The sequence below is a fragment of the Trichosporon asahii genome, assembly GCF_000293215.1.
Source record: "Trichosporon asahii var. asahii CBS 2479 unplaced genomic scaffold scaffold00075, whole genome shotgun sequence".
In the NCBI taxonomy this organism is placed as follows: domain Eukaryota; kingdom Fungi; phylum Basidiomycota; class Tremellomycetes; order Trichosporonales; family Trichosporonaceae; genus Trichosporon; species Trichosporon asahii.
In genome coordinates, this window is record NW_014040850.1 from 373,787 (window position 1) to 390,133 (window position 16,347).

Genomic DNA, 16,347 nt, shown 5'->3' on the forward strand with positions numbered 1-16,347 from the left:
GATTGAATTGGAATTCTGATCCGCTCTTCTGCTTCGGCACGTCGGCTTGTCTGACCACGAACCGAACAATCGGTCTACGGGGGGCTCCAGGCCTTCGGAGGCTTCGAGGACTTCGGACGCTCGGAGTTCCGGGATCACAGCAGTGCTGTCACTTCTTGTGAGGGGGAAACAGAAGGCAGCCGGGACATGGCTTTCCGCTTCCATCGGAGTTTTGATATCGTGAGCACGCCTTCGAGGTACAGCGGGGGGCACTGACTCTGAGCAAGCATACTCCCCTGTCATTAGAGACTCTACTCACATACGGGGCTGTGTGTCACTAGCCTCCTGTGCGTCGCAACCCCGCAGACCGAGTCCGCAGCCTACCTTCGGCCCCCCAAGACACAGGGAATTCTGATTACTGCCTATCACACCCTGCATTCTTCCATCGGAGGCTTGATGAGCCTAATGAAATGGCGCGGAGCAACACAAGCAACACATGCTTATTGTCCTTTTGCTGCTCTGAACGTATTTGGGGTCAAGGGCAGGGTCCACAATTGCATTTCTGGGGTTGGGCTTGGACCTTATCTCCAGTAGGCTAATTATTATGCTCGGACCCAGCCTCTTCGCGTATCGCCATTGTTGCGTCTGTAAGTCAGGTCCGAGATGTGTTCTGTTCTTCTGGGTCGACTTTAGTGCTCTTCTTCAGGCCTTATTGTATGACTGCGCAGAAGGTCTTTCGGTTCTGACGTCTTTCGGGGCGATCATCTGATCTGCGGCCATCAGATGGACTAGGCTAGGGAGGGTGACAGCCACGAGAGACCCAAAGTACACACGAATGGCGCATGTGTTGTGTGCTTCGTTGATAAAGGTACGGCATTGACATCAAAGGCCTTTCACATCTCTGAAAGTCACTAACCCCCAATGCACGCAGCTTGGGCCGTTTATCTGCTGAGGACGTGAAGGCAAGCGACTTTCGGATTCTCCAACAGGAAGCCGAGTCCACCTCGGCACTCAGAGGTGTTGACTTTCTAACTCTTGCGGGAAGAGACGCGAAGCTCCCCGCTTCCTCCTTCCTGCCATGCACAACGCATGCAGTCTTACCCGTCCCAGTCCACCGCGCCATCTTTCTTTCGATGTCGGTTGACGGCTGAGATCTTATCAGGTCCCGGTTGTCGGGCGGATTTGACCGAGAGTGGGCCTCCACCGGCTACTAAGATGTGTTGGGCGGCGGGCTCCGTCCTCATGCTTGCTGGTGGGCACCCGGCACGCCGGTCCCTCTAGCACGACTTTAACGCTAGCGTCAACGTTGCTGACAAGTTTCTCCGCATCGTTTCCTAACTACAAACGTCAACCAGCATGGCGGACAACAAGCTGAAGTACACTGTGCAGGAGTGTGAGTGCCCTCGTTCTGCTGACGCTCGCTGCGCTCGCTAACGTTTAAGGCGAGGACCTGCTCTGCGTCCCCGGGAGCATCTTCGAGCTGGAGCGCAAGACGCTCTGGGGCCACGAGCAAAAGGTGTGGAAGCACCAAGTCCCCACCTTCCGCGCGATGATCACGGAGCGCATGCCCAAGTTTGCGTCCAAGGTCTTCCTCTCCTCGCCGATCGCGGACCCGGAACCCTTCGACGCCCGCGAGACGCTGACGCACGGTGAGGCGTACGAGCGCGCAATCAACTTTGCCGCCCTCCTCCGCGGAGCGGGGGTCGGGGCCGGTTCCCGCGTCGCCATCGGCGGGACAAACTGCACAAGCTGGGTCATCGCCTTCCTTGGCGCGCACCTTGTGGGTGCCGTCCCCGTGTTGTTGAACAGCGGGCTGCACGTCGACGCAACCCTGCACTGCCTGAAACTGACGCAGCCGGACCTCATCGTCGTCGACGACGCGATGGCGGACCAGCTCGGGCCGGCCGAGGCGCAGCTGCGCGCCGCCGGCGTCCGCGCCGACGTGTGGTGCTGGACCTCCCTCGGCCACCTGAACAAAGCCGCGCAGCGCGTCGCCAAGGCCGTCCAGGACATGCAGCCGAACCACGCCAACATCCGCCGCGTAAAGGAGGAGCAACTGAACATTGGCCCCGAGTCCGACGCCATCATCTACTTCACCTCGGGCACGACGAGCATGCCCAAGGGCGTGCTCGTGACGCAGCGCCAGGCATTGCACATCCTCATTTCGACGCAGTACGTGCCTGCGCGCATGGCGCTGCGTCTCGGCGCGAGTCCCGCCGAGGCGACCGCCCTGGCGACGGCGCCAAAGGAGGACGCATGTGCGCTCCTGTCCATCCCGCTGTTCCACGTGCAGGGCAATCTGAACTGGCTCGTCTGCGCCGTGGCCGAGGGCACGAAGCTGGCCTTCCTGCGCCGCTGGAGCGTGCCGGACGCAATCAAGATCATGGTGCAAGAGAAAGTGGGCAAGATCGGGGGCGTGCCCGCGATCGCGACGAGTGTGCTCCAGTCCCCGTTGCTGCCGAAGAGCTTCCAGCTCGCCTCGACCACGTTTGGCGGCGCGAGCCCGCCCACCCGTCTTCCGGCCGACATTATGAGGCGCTTCCCCGAGTGTATCCCCGCCACGGGGTGGGGCATGACCGAGACCAACTCGACGCACACGTCCTTTGCTGGCGTCGAGTATGTCAACAAGCCCAAGAGCTGTGGCCAGGCCGTGCCCATCTGCACCATCAAGGTCGTCGACCCCAAGACGAAGAGGGAGCTGCCGCCCGGTACGCCGGGACTGCTCCTCGCGTACGGCTCGAACATTATGAAGTGTTACGTCAACAACCCGAGTGAGTAAACCGGACCGAGGCCGCAGGCCAAGGACCACAGTCGTCTGACCTGCCGTTGCAGATACGCAAACGAGGACCGCGCTGACGGCCCAGAGGCGACGGCCGAGACGCTCGTAGACGGCTGGCTGGACACGGGCGACATCGCCTACATCGACGCCGACGGCGACCTGGCCATAAGCGACCGGGCAAAGGACATCATCATCCGGGGCGGCGAGAACATCCCCAGTGCCGAGGTCGAGCGCGCGCTGGCGCAGGACGACCGCGTCGCTGAGGCGTGCGCGGTGCCCGTGCCCGACGACGTGCTGGGCGAGCGCGTCGGCGTCGCCGTCAGTCTGGCCCCCGGGGCTAGTGCCACGGAGGAATCTATTGCAGAGACCGTCTTCCCGAGACTCAGGTATCCGGCGCGTCCCGCCGTCGTGCTGGTTAGCAAGGGTCCGCTGCGTGAGTAGATGCCGAGCGAAGCGAGGCGAGCCAAGGCGGAGAAGCGAGGCGAAGCTGGGCTTGCTAGGCATCCTGGGCTTGCTAGGGTTGCGGGCGAGAATAATCTACGCTCAGCTTTGCATTTCAATGAGAGGATATGTGCTAACACCCCCAGCGTGGAACGCGAGCCAGAAGATCCTCAAGTCGGAAGTCAAGAAGATGGTCGTTGCCAAGTGGGAGAAAGCCGGGCGCAAGCCGCTCGTCGACCCGAGCCGCGCGAGGCTGTAGTCTGCGAGCGTAGCGAGTGCGCGAGTCCGCGCAGCGGCCGGTCCACGAGCTCGTGTGCCCCTTGTTCTCCGAAGAAGCGTCATAGCGGAGACTGTATAAGGACCAATAAATTATGCATCAGAAGTGGACGAGTGGTGGACAAGGCACGTTCGCTTGCGCTCAACATTGTGATGACCGAGGTCTGGACCAATCACCCTTCCAGAGCTGCTATTTTGAGCCTTGAGCCTGAGCCTTCTTGAGTATGTCGGACGAACATCGTTCCGTCTCCGTCGCGGATCCGTCGCGGGCACCGGTCAGGTAAGGCGTTGGAAGTCAAAGCTGAAGGAAGTGTCAGTGGACCCGTCGACTGTCAGTGGTCTGTCAGTGATCAGTCTCCTCGAAAGTCAAAGGTAGACACCCAGCAATGCTTCACGAATTCATAAAACTAGAACTTAAATGCTTTGCTTTGATTTGGTTTCCGTTCTCTCGAAAGCACAGCTTTACTTCTTGCCCTTCTGTTTTCCGTCAGCTTTGCGTCCTTCTTCAGCTATGCGGTCTGTGGGGAGTGGAAAGGAGGCGGGGTGGTGGCTTGTGGCATCGCCGCCGTCGTCCTGTCCCCTATCTCTATCCGAAGCTGCCCCAGGCTTCGGGCTCGCACAAAGTGCTCGCAATTGATAATGTCGCTCGCTCGGCCCAAGGCAAAATCCAGAGACTCATCCACGCTCGCAGCCTGGCGGCTGCTCGCGCGCCCTCGCAGACTCACCCTCAGCTCGCCCTTTCCGCCGTGGTGCTTGCCGTCGATCTTCTCAATCGTCTCCTCGACCAGCCTCTCGTTAGGCTTGGCGGGGGCGTCCGAGTTGTCGGCGGTGACGTTGGCCTCGGACTCGGTGTCCTGTGCGTTAGCATTGGGCGGCGAGAGATGGGATCCAGGTTGGGCTTTGGGAGAGGGTTAGGTGGGGAGGAAGGGGAAAAGGGATCCTGGAGGAGGTGGTGGTGGTAGTGGTAGTGGGGAAGGGAGCAGCCCAGGACTGCGGAGTCTCTTCGATCCACCCTTCTAGGACGGTGTTCGGCACACAAACTCAAGTGGTGTTCTCACGCCGAGTGCTGCGGGACACACCACGGGCACCACGGGCACCACGGGCGACAGTCGTTACCGTGACCAACGCTGAGCCCCGCTGAGCCAGAGGTTCACGAGTGGTTCACGAGATGAAGGCTCGGGCGATAGCCACAAAGGCCCAAGCTCCACCCAACCTTCTCTCTTCCCCATCATCCCTATCCCTCTTTCACTCATCGTCCCTTCTCTCCCTGCCACTGCCTCCCTCCCTCTCCCTTGCTTGATGACAGATTCAGTCGCCATCCTCGCCATCCTCGTCAGGCTTGACTCACCTCAGTGTTCTCAGTCCACCCCTCCTTGTCCTCCTTGATCTCCTCCGCGACCTCGCGGCGGGTCACGTACCCGCGTGCAGCACTCAAAGTGCGCGCAGGACGCACAGCGAGACGGAGGTTCTGGCGGAGGGCGAGCATGTTGTTCACTTTAGCTTTAGTTGGTAAGTTGTCAAGAAAGATGAAGGTGGAGAAGTCAGAATTGAGATATCATGTCTTATTGGAACGGGATTTATGCACCGAGCCCAGACGGATGCTTACTGGCAGACAGCTCGCGCATCGCGGAGCATCGGAGTGAGCATGACGATATCTCCTAGTCTCCAGCTGTGCCCCGCTGACCGAGGCCTTCTGCATTGTGGTTGCTGCAGCAGGCAGCAGGTGACAATTCCCAGCATGCCCTGACGTCATACACCCCTCCACCAATCACTGCCGCACGGATTCACCTAACCAGAGGTGCCCGCGTCATATCTCGTGCCCCCTGTGCTCGGACGCATCACGTTATCACTGCATGGCATGGTACAAAGGTATACAGACAAGCAGATGGGGGAAAGAGCAGGCAGGTGGGCTGATAGGGTCGGGACAAGAAACGGCGCCGCGAGTACACGACGGTGATGGTGAAGGGGACCAAGGGGGCGGGAATGTCATGGAATACAGGGTATAAGGTGTGTGGAGGTGACGCGGTGGCGTTGCTGCGCGCTGCGTTTCGGGTCATCGTCGACATGATAAGGACACGGGTTGGGATGGATGACAACGGGGCGAGCCGGTTCGCGCTGGCAACTCGCGACTGGCTCACTGCTCGCTTCGCTCGCACTTCGCAACTAGTCGTCATCAGCCATCGCAGCCAGCGGCTTGGATCGCGCAGCCCGCGGCACTGGGTCAGTGTACGACGCGGCCATGGACGAGCGCGACTCGAACGACTCGGCCATGCTGTGCCGGCTCGGCGAGATGTCGAGGGGTTCCTGGGTCACGTTCGCTGTGGGGGTTTGGGGAGCGCTCGGCTGCGCCGGGGCCATGCGGGGCGTGGAAGGCTCGTCGACATCGGGTGGGGTGGTCGTCATCTCATGCGAATCCACGCTGCCCATGTCGATCAGGTCCGAGTTCGAGCGTTCGGGCGTCGGCGCTGAGGGACCGGCGGAAAACTCGGTGATGCTGTCCCTATCGCTGACTAGTGTCTGGGGCTGGGTGCGCGTCGCGTTCACGTCCAGACTCCGCCGGCTGGCGGGGCCCAGGCTGTTCGATCCGAGCGGAGACGGGTGGTGCTCAGACGAGATCGTGCTCGGCGTGGAGGCCGAGGCGCTGCGTGCACGAGCACTGGAGGGACCGGGCCCAGAGCTCGAAGAGCTCGAGCCGCCGCCCATCGTCGTCGGAGAGGCGGCAAAGTGCACAGAGCTCTTCGAGTTGGCACGGCTGCGATTCACAGTGATCTTCGACAGCAGCTTCGAGGCGGCAGCCTGTGCACGGCCGCCGCCGTGCCCATTGTTGTGCGCGTCGTTTGACGACGCGCGCCAGCTCGCCATCGTGCCCGCCGCGTTAGACGAGCGCCGAGAGCTCGAGGGCGTTGCGCCCATGGGCGAGCTTGGCGTCTGCCCGCCAGCCGGAGGCTGGTTCGTCGATAACCGCCGTGTCTGCTCCGGGGCAGCCTGCGGCTGACCCTGAGTCTGAGGTGCGCCCTGCGGCTGGTTCTTGTTCTGAGTCTCTGTCGCAGACTTGCGCTGGTGCTCCTCGTGGTCAAGGAGCGACAGTCGCATGGCCTCCATAATCATCATCTGGATGTCAGTTAAGGCAACGGATGAAAAAACTCACCTCCTCCAGCTCGCGCTCGCGCTCACGCGTGCGCCTCGAGCGTCGACCTTCCCCTTGCGGAATCGACATGCTGAAATCGGCAGTGCCTGTCGCACGAGACGAGGTGTACCCGATGGGAATCAGGCGATCGCCGACCTGGCGCATCACAATTCGGCGGGCCGCACGGCGTGCAGCCGCCGCCTTGACAGCATTGAGCTTGGCCTCCCAGTCGGGCCGGATCTGGTCTATCGTGATGACCTCCTTGGCCTTGGAGCTGACGCTCTTCCTCCGCGTCTGGCCGTTGCGGCTCGTCGTCGGCGTCAGCGGCTCGGAGCTCAGAGACAGGGCCTGGCTGAAGCCGCTGTCGCCCTGGTCGGGCGACGTGCTGAGTGCGTGCGCGGCAACGGCCGCAGAGCCAGCGCCAGGCGCGCCAAGCGGTGTGCCGACGCTACTCGGCGTGTTGCCGGCGACAGGCGAGGGGCGCTCGTAGATGACACCAAAGTCGGACTCGACACAGAACGGGCAGCACGCAGACTCGCTTTCAAGGTGAGTCACAGTGGCGTCGGAACGCTTGATCTGGACGAAACACTCGGTACACAGGGGCTGGTCGCAGCAGCGACTCGTGTTAATGTTGGGCGGGTAGTTCTGGTGAATGTTAGCGCTGCGCGCCACGCACACAAGGCGAGACTCACGAGGAAACAGATCGGGCACTCGACAGCGCCGAGGTAGGCCCTTGCCTCCCGTCGCGCTCGCTCGGCTTTCTCCTCGGGTGTGCCCCACTTGAGCTTGATCGCGGGATCGCGCTCGTCCTTTAATCGGCGGGTGAACGAGTTGTCGACGTCGTCGTCATAGTCCTTCTCGCGCACCTCCTTCAGTTCCCGCTTGACGTCGTCCTCGCCCCAGCCCTCCTCAAAGTCGTCGAGGCCGCGGTAGAACGGCGCTAACTGATTATCCAAGATAAGCTCGCACACGACCTCCTTACAATAGTCGTGCGCTTGCGGGTGGCTTAGAGCGTGCGGGTTCTGGGGAGACAGGTGTCCGCCGTATGGCATCAACAGCGGCGTTTGGGGAGTGGGGGGAGGAGGGGGTGGGCGATTGTCCTTTGGCGGAACGGAGGAGGGTGGCGCGTCATTCGTCGGGGGCGAGCCGCCGCCTTGGTGGGAGGGCGCGTTACCCATTGTAAGTTAAGCAGACACCTGGCGTGTCCGCGGACCGGCGAGTGGAGTCAATGAATGGAGGGAAGTTGTGAGATATGTTGTTTGTTGTGTTGTAGTGTGGTCGTGGTCCAAGCGGTGCAGGCTGGTCGGGAGGAGGTCGGTTGTCGGTAGGGTGATTGTTGAGGATTGGTCGGAGCACGACCCGTTATGCAGGGTTAGAAGTGATGTGATGTGGATGGTCGGGGCGGTGTCTGTGTCGCTGTTTGTGTCTGTGTCGGGGGAGGGTATGCTCTATGCGGTGGCGAGGAGGGATATGGAAAGAGGGAGGAAGGGAGGAAGGGAGGAAGGGAAGGCGAGAGAGAGATGGATGATCCGAGTGAGTGATGGATGATGGCTGCTGTGGGGTGTGAGTTGAGACTGATAGCGCAGCCCTGCGTAAGCGGACAGGCGGACAGGGCACAGGCTACGGGCTGAGCGTGCGTGCACCGGCCCGGATGCATTTTCATCCACCGTCCACACAGAGTCAATTGCCCAAGCCCAGCCTTTCTATTGCTCACCTATTGCAACCCCTCGCTTATGCACCCCCTTCGTGCCGTGGCGGGTCTCTCTTTCTAGGTTGACAGATAAAGAACTCCAGACGGAGTGACGGAGACGGGAGTGAGTGAGAGAGAGAACAAGGTGATGAACGGTCAGACGAAAGAAAGATAAAACAGAAAGAAGCACAGCCTGATGGCAAACGTCAGATCACAATCACTCATCATCACTCTCACGCGTCAACATCGTGGTCTTGCCGTGGATCGCTCTCTCGCTCTCTCGCTCTCTCGACCGGGCTACGTCAACCTTTCCGAAGACCCAGATGCCCCGCAGAACAGCACTCCCCCGAAATCACATGCACATGGCCCCACACAAGAGAGGGCCTCGTTTCGGTCGCATGCATTGTTCATTTCCCAGCACCTCCCGCTATGCATTCACATAACCTTCCGGGCAATCGCCTCGGTCACTCAACTGGTACTACAGAGCTCTTGGCTCGTCTGACACAGCACACTGTCTGATGACGTCCGAGGCGGTTCTACCTGCCCGCATGCGGGCAAAAATGTCACTTGAAAGCACAGATGTCTAGTTGGCACATGGGGACGTCTGTACATGTCTGAAGGCTCTGGAATGCAGAGCACCAGTGTCGAGTTCTACCGAGCGGCACCGACGACGACACGCCCGTCGATACCCACATTCTTGGCCTTCTTGGCCTTCCTGCGCCTGCCCGTGCCCTCCTCGCCGAGCAGCTCGACAACAGTCGGCTCGATATACGTCCAAATCTCGCCCTTACGCTCGAGTTTGGGATCGGCCCACGGCCGGTCATTCTCCTTCCTCCACTCTGCGCTCTTGGCCCACTCCTTCGCAATCCGCTTCTCGTCCAGCGGCGGCGAGCGGGGGCGCGGCAGCGTGTCTGGCTCAGGCTCGGCGGGCGTGTTGCTCGCCGATGCCTGCGGGGTGACTTTCGTCTTGGTCGTGATCGTCGCCGTGGACCGGCTGAACTTGCCCTTCTTCCCAATGCTGTTGATCGTGAGCACGCGGTGCGCCTGCGGCTGCGAGGGTTGGCGGGGCGCATTGCCTGGCAAGGAAGGGAAGGCGCCACCGCCCGAAGCGGCGAGCAGGGCTTCTTTCCGCTCTCGCTCCTTTGCGTCGCGCTCGTCTTGCTCATGGGCGTACTGCACTTCGATGTCGCCCTCGACACGCTTGATCAAGCGAGCTAGCTGCGGCGGGGAGTATGTCGGTCGGGCGCATGATGGGCAGGTAGCGTGCGGCGGCTGCATGTCGCAGAGGATCAGACCGCATGCTCCGCACTGCGGCGTATACTTTGACAGCTCGTGAACACGGGCTGCAAGTCAGCTAAGCGCCCAGACCGATCTTGTAGCTGGTACTCACCCTGGCAAAAGCACGGCGGTGTATCGACATGCGGCCCCTTCCCTCCGTCCTGGACCTGCCTCAGAGCGTCGACGATCCCCTCGAGTCGAAGCACCTCCTTGCTCTTGGGCAGATCCCAGATCTTGTCTCCCGCCTTCTCGACGGCCTTCCCCTTCCCCTTGTCCTTGCCCTTCTTCTCGATGATCGTGATCGCCCCGGCGCTGCGCATCTGGCCCCTCCCGCTGCCTGACGCACTTCCGCCGCGGCTCATGCTGTTCAGATCGGTGTGGCTGCCGAACGGCGTTGACGCGGAGCTACCAGTACCAGGCTTGCCTGGCTTCAGGTTCTGGCGCATTGCCTTTGCCTTTGCCTTGTCAACGCGCGGATCGGAGACTGGTGCCGGTGGAGGGGGTTGGATGGAAGGGAAGCGGTAAGCGACATAGCGGTCGGCGAAGGCGCGCGCTTGCGGTGTCGAGCCGAGAAAGTCCTGACTGTCAGCTATCTTGGTCAACAAGAACAGCCCATAGTTACTCACGCTAAGGTGGCCGCGCAGCCGGACTTCTGTGTTGTATCCCTCGAGGTCGGGGATGATGACTTGATTAACGGTCTCAGAGTCTGAGGTCAGCTACGGACAACCGGTTGCCAAAGCTGTAGTAAGCGCACTTACCAAGACCGAGAATATCGCAAAGCGACTTGGACACCCATGCTGGCGGCGACATGTTATTGTGTGGTGAGGTGAAGTGCAACAACAGGATGTGTTGCCAAGGGGTGATCGAAAGTTACGGCCCAAGTCTGACTTTCGGATCCGAGCCGTCATTCACGTCATCGCACCGTCTATCGATTCGACCCACGATGCTTCACAGCCGTCAACCTCGCTGCAGGGCTCCCCCACGTCTGATGATACAGTGCATACATTGAATGACTTCTTTTGCTACTACTCTATGCAAATTAGATGGCGTACCTTCCTCCAGACGCGTGCGCGCGGTCGGCGCTGTTGAGCGCCTGGACGGACGCTTCGACGAGCGAGCGGCGCAGCTCCTCGACGGCGGAGCGCACGCGCATCTCGTCATTGGACTCAATGAGCAGGTGCAGCTTGGGCTCCTGGCCTGCCTCGGGCTCGTGTCCGGGCGGGTAGTACACACCGCGCATGGTGATGGACGCACCCGAATGCTCCTGCAGGAGCATCATCTGCTCCTTGTTTGTCGCCTTCCAGCGCGCCTTCTGCGGGTAGTCGTTGATCGGGAACATGGCGTGCCACTCAGTCGCGTCCGGGTCCTTGCGGCGCGACGGGTCGGACGGCGGCAGAGCAGCACCGAGGGCAGCAGCCTTGCTGTGCTCGATCTGCTTGGACAGCTTCTGCGCAATCTTGGACAGGTTCGCGGCGTCGATGTGGCGGCCCTCCTTGCGCGCCTTCTCGAGCATCGCAAGAGTCTGCGCAGGAAGCGACTTGGCATCGTTGCGAGAACCACGGTGCGCAAGGTCGGACGGGAGCTTGTCGGGAGCCGGACCGTGGACAATCTCGACGGCAATCTCCGTGAAGGTGTAATCGGTGTCACCGGCCATGAGGTGCGAGTCATTCGTCGTGCTCTTCGTCTCCTTCGTAGCCGGCTTGTACGGAATGACAGCACCCTCGCGCGAAGACAGCGAGACAGCCTCCGACGTGTCGCCATACGTCTGCTTCTCGGCGCGGTCCTTCTCTTGGCGCTTGTGGTCGAGGCGCTCGAGACCCTTGCCGCGGAAGCCGGAACGGGCAGCGCGAGCCTTGCCTGACTTGATCTTGGCGAGGAAACCCTCCGACATCTCCTTCAGCTTGTCGGGAACGAACGCGCCCGAGGCTTCGAGCGCACGCGCAATGTCGACCGAGAACTTCTCCTGGTCAGGCGTGATGAAGGTGATGCAGGTACCCGTGTTGCCGGCACGACCCGTTCGACCAGCACGGTGGACGTAGTCCTCCATGTGGTTGGGGGCGTCATAATTGATGACCAGTTTAAGTTGCTTGACGTCGAGACCACGGGCAGCGACCGATGTCGCGATGACGATCGGGATGTCGCCACTCTTGAAGTTGCGGATAGCGTCCTCACGATCGACCTGGTCCTTGCCGCCATGCAGCGAAGTACACAGGTATCCACGCTGCAGAAGCTCGCGGAAGAGCTCGTCGGCCGACTCCTGCCTGTCGACGAAGATGAGCACACGGTAGTCGGGCTCATCGGGGTGGTCCTGCCCGATCTCGCCGAGAATCTCGAGCAGACGGTTGAATTTTGTGTCGGCGTCGCGGACCTCAACGCGTTGGTCGATCTCGGGTGCGACGACGGAACGGCCACCGACGGTAATCTCGAGCGGCTTGACAAGAATCTTGCGCGCGAGCGACTCCATGGTCTTTGGGAACGTGGCGGAGAACAGCACCTTCTGGGCGTCGGGGCGCGTGTTGTTGACAATCTTCATGACCTGCGGCTCGAAGCCCATGTCGAACATGCGGTCGGCCTCGTCCATAACCATGAACGTAATACGACGCAGATTGGTCACGCGACCATTGTTGGCAGTCAACAAGTCGATCATGCGACCCGGCGTACATACCACGATCTCGGCTCCCTTCTTCATGGCAGCAATGTCGTCACTGATGGACTGGCCGCCGACGCAGCAGGTCACGCGCAGGTTCATGACTTTAGCGAACGGCTTGGACTCCTTGTAGATCTGCATGGCAAGCTCACGGGTGGGCGCGAGGATGAGAGCGATGGGGCCGTCCATTCCGCTCACCGGTCGCTGGTCCTTAACGTGACGCAGCAGAGGAAGCAGGAAGGCGATGGTCTTGCCGGAGCCAGTCTTGGCGATACCGATGACATCGCGACCGGACATGATCGACGGAATCGACTGTGCCTGAATCGCAGTGGGCGCACCCCATTCCTTTGCACGGATAACCTCGAGGCAGCCGAGAGGCAGACCAAACGCACCCCAGCTGCGCACAGGCTTGGGGGCATCCAGACCACGGACCTTGATACCGTCCATCTCGAGGCGGACGAGCTCAGCCTCCTCCTCGTCCATGTCAAGGACCTCGGCGGGGGCCGTGTAAAAGTTCCGCCTGAAGGGTTCGTAGTCAATAGCGTCATGGTCTGGGGTGGGCAGGTCCTTCTTGCGGGTCTTGGATGCTGCGAGCTGCAGCAGAGCCTCGGCCTTGGCAAGCTCCTCCTCTGCCTTGTTGCGTACCTCGACGTCATCATCGCTGTCCAGCTCCTCGGCGTAGCCCTGCTTCTTGGCGTCGGACACGTTGACAGACTTGACTTCCTGGGCGTTCTGGCGCATGAAGGCGTCGAGCGGGTCTTCCTCTTCCTCGTCGACGTCCATTTTCGAGTCGGCGTCGGCACCGGCTTCGACCTTGACAACGTCGTCCTCGTTTTCATCGCCGTCAACGGCCGCCATATCCTCTGGCACGGCATCTACGCCGGCGGCGGACCCACTTTGTACTTCATCGGCAACCTTGGGCATGTCTAACTTTTGCAACTTGCGGTCTTCGACTTCCTCGTCGTCCATCATGAGCGAGCGCTTCAGCGGCGTCGGCTTGTTGACGAGCCCGATGCGACCGAGCGACTGCGCGCTAAACGACAGACCAGACTTGCCAGGGGCGGCTGATGTTAGCGAGTTGCACATCAGCGACTTGAGCAACTCACGCTTGGCTGGCGATTTCTCGGGCTCCGGGGTGCTGGCGGCGGAGACGTTGCCTGACGCATTGGCGCTCTTAGCAGCGCGCTGCTTCTTCCAGGCCTCGAGACGCTCGCGCTTCAGACGAAGCTTCTCCTCCTCGCTGGCGGGAGCGGGAGAGTTGGACGCCGGCGTGCGGAGGCGCTCGGGCGAGCGCGCGGCAGAGTGTCCGTTAGCGCGCTCACGCTCCCTCTCGCGGTCCCGATCACGGTCACCGCGGTCTCGCCTGTCATCGTCTCTTCTCCTGTCGTCGTCTCTGCGCCTGTCCCTGTCCCTGTCGTCTCGGCGGTCGTAGTCGCGATCGCGGTCACGGTGGCTTCGGTAGTCTCTGTCATCGTAACGACGCTCGTAACGGTCGCGCTCACCACGGTCACGGTAGCGGTCGCGGTCTCGGTCGCGGTCGCCCCTGTCTCTCACGTAGCGGTCATCTTGCCTCCTATCGCGATCACGGTCGCGGGGGTCCCTGTCGCGTTCGCGGTCTCGATGGCGGTCGTCGCGGTAATCTCTTCGGTCTCGTTCACGGTCACGGTCGCGGGAGCGGGGCGGCGACGGGCTTTGATAGCGGTGTGAGGAACGGCGATGCTCGGGGGAGCGAGACCTACGAGGAGAGTGCGGCATGCCTTTTATCCAAGCGATGGAGTGTTTGCTTGATCGGTCTTGTGCTCGAGGCTCGAATGAATGGCGTTGGGTGGCAAAGCGAATGTTCACATCAGGCGCGCCAAACTTTTCGGCGCCTAACTCTTATAGGCACGTGAGGAGCTACTGACGCGACCCACGACCTCCACTTGACGCGACCGCGCGACCAGCAACAACAACAACAGCACCCAAATATCATGTCCGGCTTCCCTGTGCTTTCGCCCGATGTGCTGCGCGGCCGTGCGCTTGAAGACGAGGTTACGCTTCCGTCGCTGATCGAGGAGCAGGACCGCCTCGCCGAGGAGGCGCGCGAAGTCCTTCCCTACTCCTTTGACGAGTGCACTTGGGCCAAAGGACCACTGAGGCAGAACGTGTGGTCGTGTCTGGGTAAGCTGCCGTTCTGCTTCAGTAGCTGACAACAGACTGCAACGAGAAAGGCGTATGTTATGGGTGTTCCATCTCATGCCATGCGGGTACGTATAGAAGCTGAAGTACAGCTGGAACTGTAGCTGACATCAGACCACCGCCTCGTCGAGCTGTGGACGCGGCGCGGGTTCACGTGCGACTGCCCCACGACCTCGATGTGCCCCGAGGGCAAGAAACACAAATGCACGCTGAACCCCCCGGAGAAGCAGCCCCAGCCACCAAACGAAGGGAACCGGTACAGCAAGAACTTTTCCGGCACATTCTGCCGTTGCGGGCGGGACTATGACCCCGAGACGGAGGTCGAGGCCATGATCAACTGTATCGGGTGTGAGGTGAGTTGGTCAACGGGATAGATTCTGAGCTGTAGGGCGCCTGTAAGCTGACGTCAGGACTGGCTGCACGAGTCGTGCCTCAACCTGCAACCGCGCCGGACAGCGCCGGTCGAAGACGACGAGGACGAGGAGGCGCTCTGCCTCATCCCCTCCGAGTCGTATGACGGGCTCGTGTGCGCTGAGTGTGTCTCTGGCTGTCCCCTTCTGCTCGAGCGGGCAGGCAGCGAGGGCTGGATGGTAGTCGAGCCGACGGAGGAGGGCAGCTTTGTGGTCCTCGGGCGCTCAGAGGTGGTCACGACGGGCGCGAAAAGGGACCACGCGGGGGAGGAGCAGGAGGGGAAGAGGGCGCGGTTAGACGATGCTGCCAGGTCGGCGGCGCAGCCGTCGACCGACAAGGCCGACAAGGCACAGAACACTGAGACGAGGGAGGCGAAGCCGGAGCTATCTAAGCCAGAGATCAAGCAAAAAGCACCGCGCAAGGGCTCAGGCGACCTCTTCCTAGCCCACGGCATGCGCGCCAGGCTGGCCAAGGAGCTCGACGTGAGTCATCTCTTCCCGCGCAGCTTTAGCCACCTCGTCCGTCAAAGCTGACACCCTCAGGCAACGCTGGCCGCGACGCTCCCCTTCCCCCTCGTCGACGAGGAGATCTACGAGCCCCCAGCCGACACCGACCCGGCCGAGACGCTGGACCAGGTGACGGAGCGTGTGGTCGGCAGTCTGCCAAGGGTGCAGGCGATAGAGGCGCTGCACGGGTTCCAGAACATGAAGTGAGTCCACGACGCGCACGCTAGTGCGCGGAGTGCCGAGGTCGTGCGGAGAGCGGAGGTGTGCGGAGTGCGGAGTGCGGAGAGCGGAGGTCTGCGGAGGCTGCCTCTTCCACTTTGTCAATCATCTCGCTGTCTCCCATTCCTCCCATGTGCCAGCTGTGCCGGTGCCCTGCTACTGCAATGTGGAGAGGACGGCGAAAAGGTGTGCGAGGTCTGCGATGAAGGAAGAGGAAGCTGTGAGGCAAGCGGGCTGACAACGCAGGGACAAGCTGAAAGTCATGCTCCAATCCCGCGCAGAAAGCGGCTCCGCAGTGAGCAGGGAAGACATCGAGTCGTTCTTTGCGGATCTGAACAAGTCGCGTCGGTAGACTCGTGTTCCCCGTATCAGTGGTGAGCCCGGTTGCGTTGTATGATATAGGGAGCTAGGGAGGCAATGTATGAGTGTAATCTACGCAGCAGCAGTGGTGCCTGAGATTTCGCGTCTCATCTCACAATCACGCGAGATAAGGAAGTTTGGAAGTTTGGGGCAGAAGAACCAAACAACCATCGCCCCCAGAAATCACCACTGGCTTGGTGTCAGGACATCAGGCATCAGATCGATGAAGGGTCTCACCACCCCAAGGGCCCAGACAACGCCGAGACAATGCATGCTTCCTCCTCCCCCCTCGTGTCCCCGTGTCTTCCCCCTTTCACCATTCCCGCGCTGCTCGCTTCCTCTGTCGTTGTGTCGTTCGATACACGGGCGGATTAACTATGCCCCAACAACTTATTGCCCCACGTGCCTGTATCCAATCCCGCTTCCACCTACCCCTCCCATCACAGCACCGCCGAA

At 61.1% G+C, this 16,347-nt stretch overlaps 6 protein-coding genes across 6 annotated transcripts; 2 read left to right on the top strand and 4 right to left on the bottom strand.

The window, feature by feature from the left end:
• Positions 1 to 1,335: 1,335 nt before the first annotated feature.
• On the top strand, positions 1,336 to 3,458 carry A1Q1_05705 (uncharacterized protein; the record flags this gene model as incomplete). The annotated part of the gene is made up of 4 exons (XM_014320914.1): positions 1,336 to 1,372; positions 1,422 to 2,754; positions 2,812 to 3,191; positions 3,259 to 3,458. The coding sequence occupies 4 exons, from the start codon at positions 1,336 to 1,338 to the stop codon at positions 3,456 to 3,458; spliced, it is 1,950 nt and encodes a 649-aa protein (XP_014176389.1).
• Positions 3,459 to 3,984: 526 nt separating this feature from the next.
• A1Q1_05706 (uncharacterized protein) lies at positions 3,985 to 4,961 on the bottom strand (the record flags this gene model as incomplete). Its single annotated transcript, XM_014320915.1, has 3 exons — positions 3,985 to 4,373; positions 4,555 to 4,612; positions 4,824 to 4,961. The coding sequence occupies 3 exons, from the start codon at positions 4,959 to 4,961 to the stop codon at positions 3,985 to 3,987; spliced, it is 585 nt and encodes a 194-aa protein (XP_014176390.1).
• Positions 4,962 to 5,638: 677 nt separating this feature from the next.
• On the bottom strand, positions 5,639 to 7,780 carry A1Q1_05707 (cellular response to glucose starvation-related protein; the record flags this gene model as incomplete). Its single annotated transcript, XM_014320916.1, has 3 exons — positions 5,639 to 6,586; positions 6,624 to 7,247; positions 7,295 to 7,780. The coding sequence occupies 3 exons, from the start codon at positions 7,778 to 7,780 to the stop codon at positions 5,639 to 5,641; spliced, it is 2,058 nt and encodes a 685-aa protein (XP_014176391.1).
• A 1,163-nt stretch (positions 7,781 to 8,943) lies between these two features.
• Positions 8,944 to 10,380, bottom strand: A1Q1_05708 (uncharacterized protein; the record flags this gene model as incomplete). Its single annotated transcript, XM_014320917.1, has 4 exons — positions 8,944 to 9,635; positions 9,683 to 10,148; positions 10,197 to 10,276; positions 10,329 to 10,380. 4 exons carry the CDS (start codon positions 10,378 to 10,380, stop codon positions 8,944 to 8,946), a joined length of 1,290 nt encoding a protein of 429 aa, XP_014176392.1.
• A 229-nt stretch (positions 10,381 to 10,609) lies between these two features.
• A1Q1_05709 (pre-mRNA splicing factor) lies at positions 10,610 to 13,972 on the bottom strand (the record flags this gene model as incomplete). Its single annotated transcript, XM_014320918.1, has 1 exon — positions 10,610 to 13,972. One exon carries the CDS (start codon positions 13,970 to 13,972, stop codon positions 10,610 to 10,612), a length of 3,363 nt encoding a protein of 1,120 aa, XP_014176393.1.
• A 599-nt stretch (positions 13,973 to 14,571) lies between these two features.
• On the top strand, positions 14,572 to 15,883 carry A1Q1_05710 (uncharacterized protein; the record flags this gene model as incomplete). The annotated part of the gene is made up of 4 exons (XM_014320919.1): positions 14,572 to 14,748; positions 14,806 to 15,288; positions 15,349 to 15,515; positions 15,778 to 15,883. The coding sequence occupies 4 exons, from the start codon at positions 14,572 to 14,574 to the stop codon at positions 15,881 to 15,883; spliced, it is 933 nt and encodes a 310-aa protein (XP_014176394.1).
• Between the last annotated feature and the right edge of the window lie 464 nt (positions 15,884 to 16,347).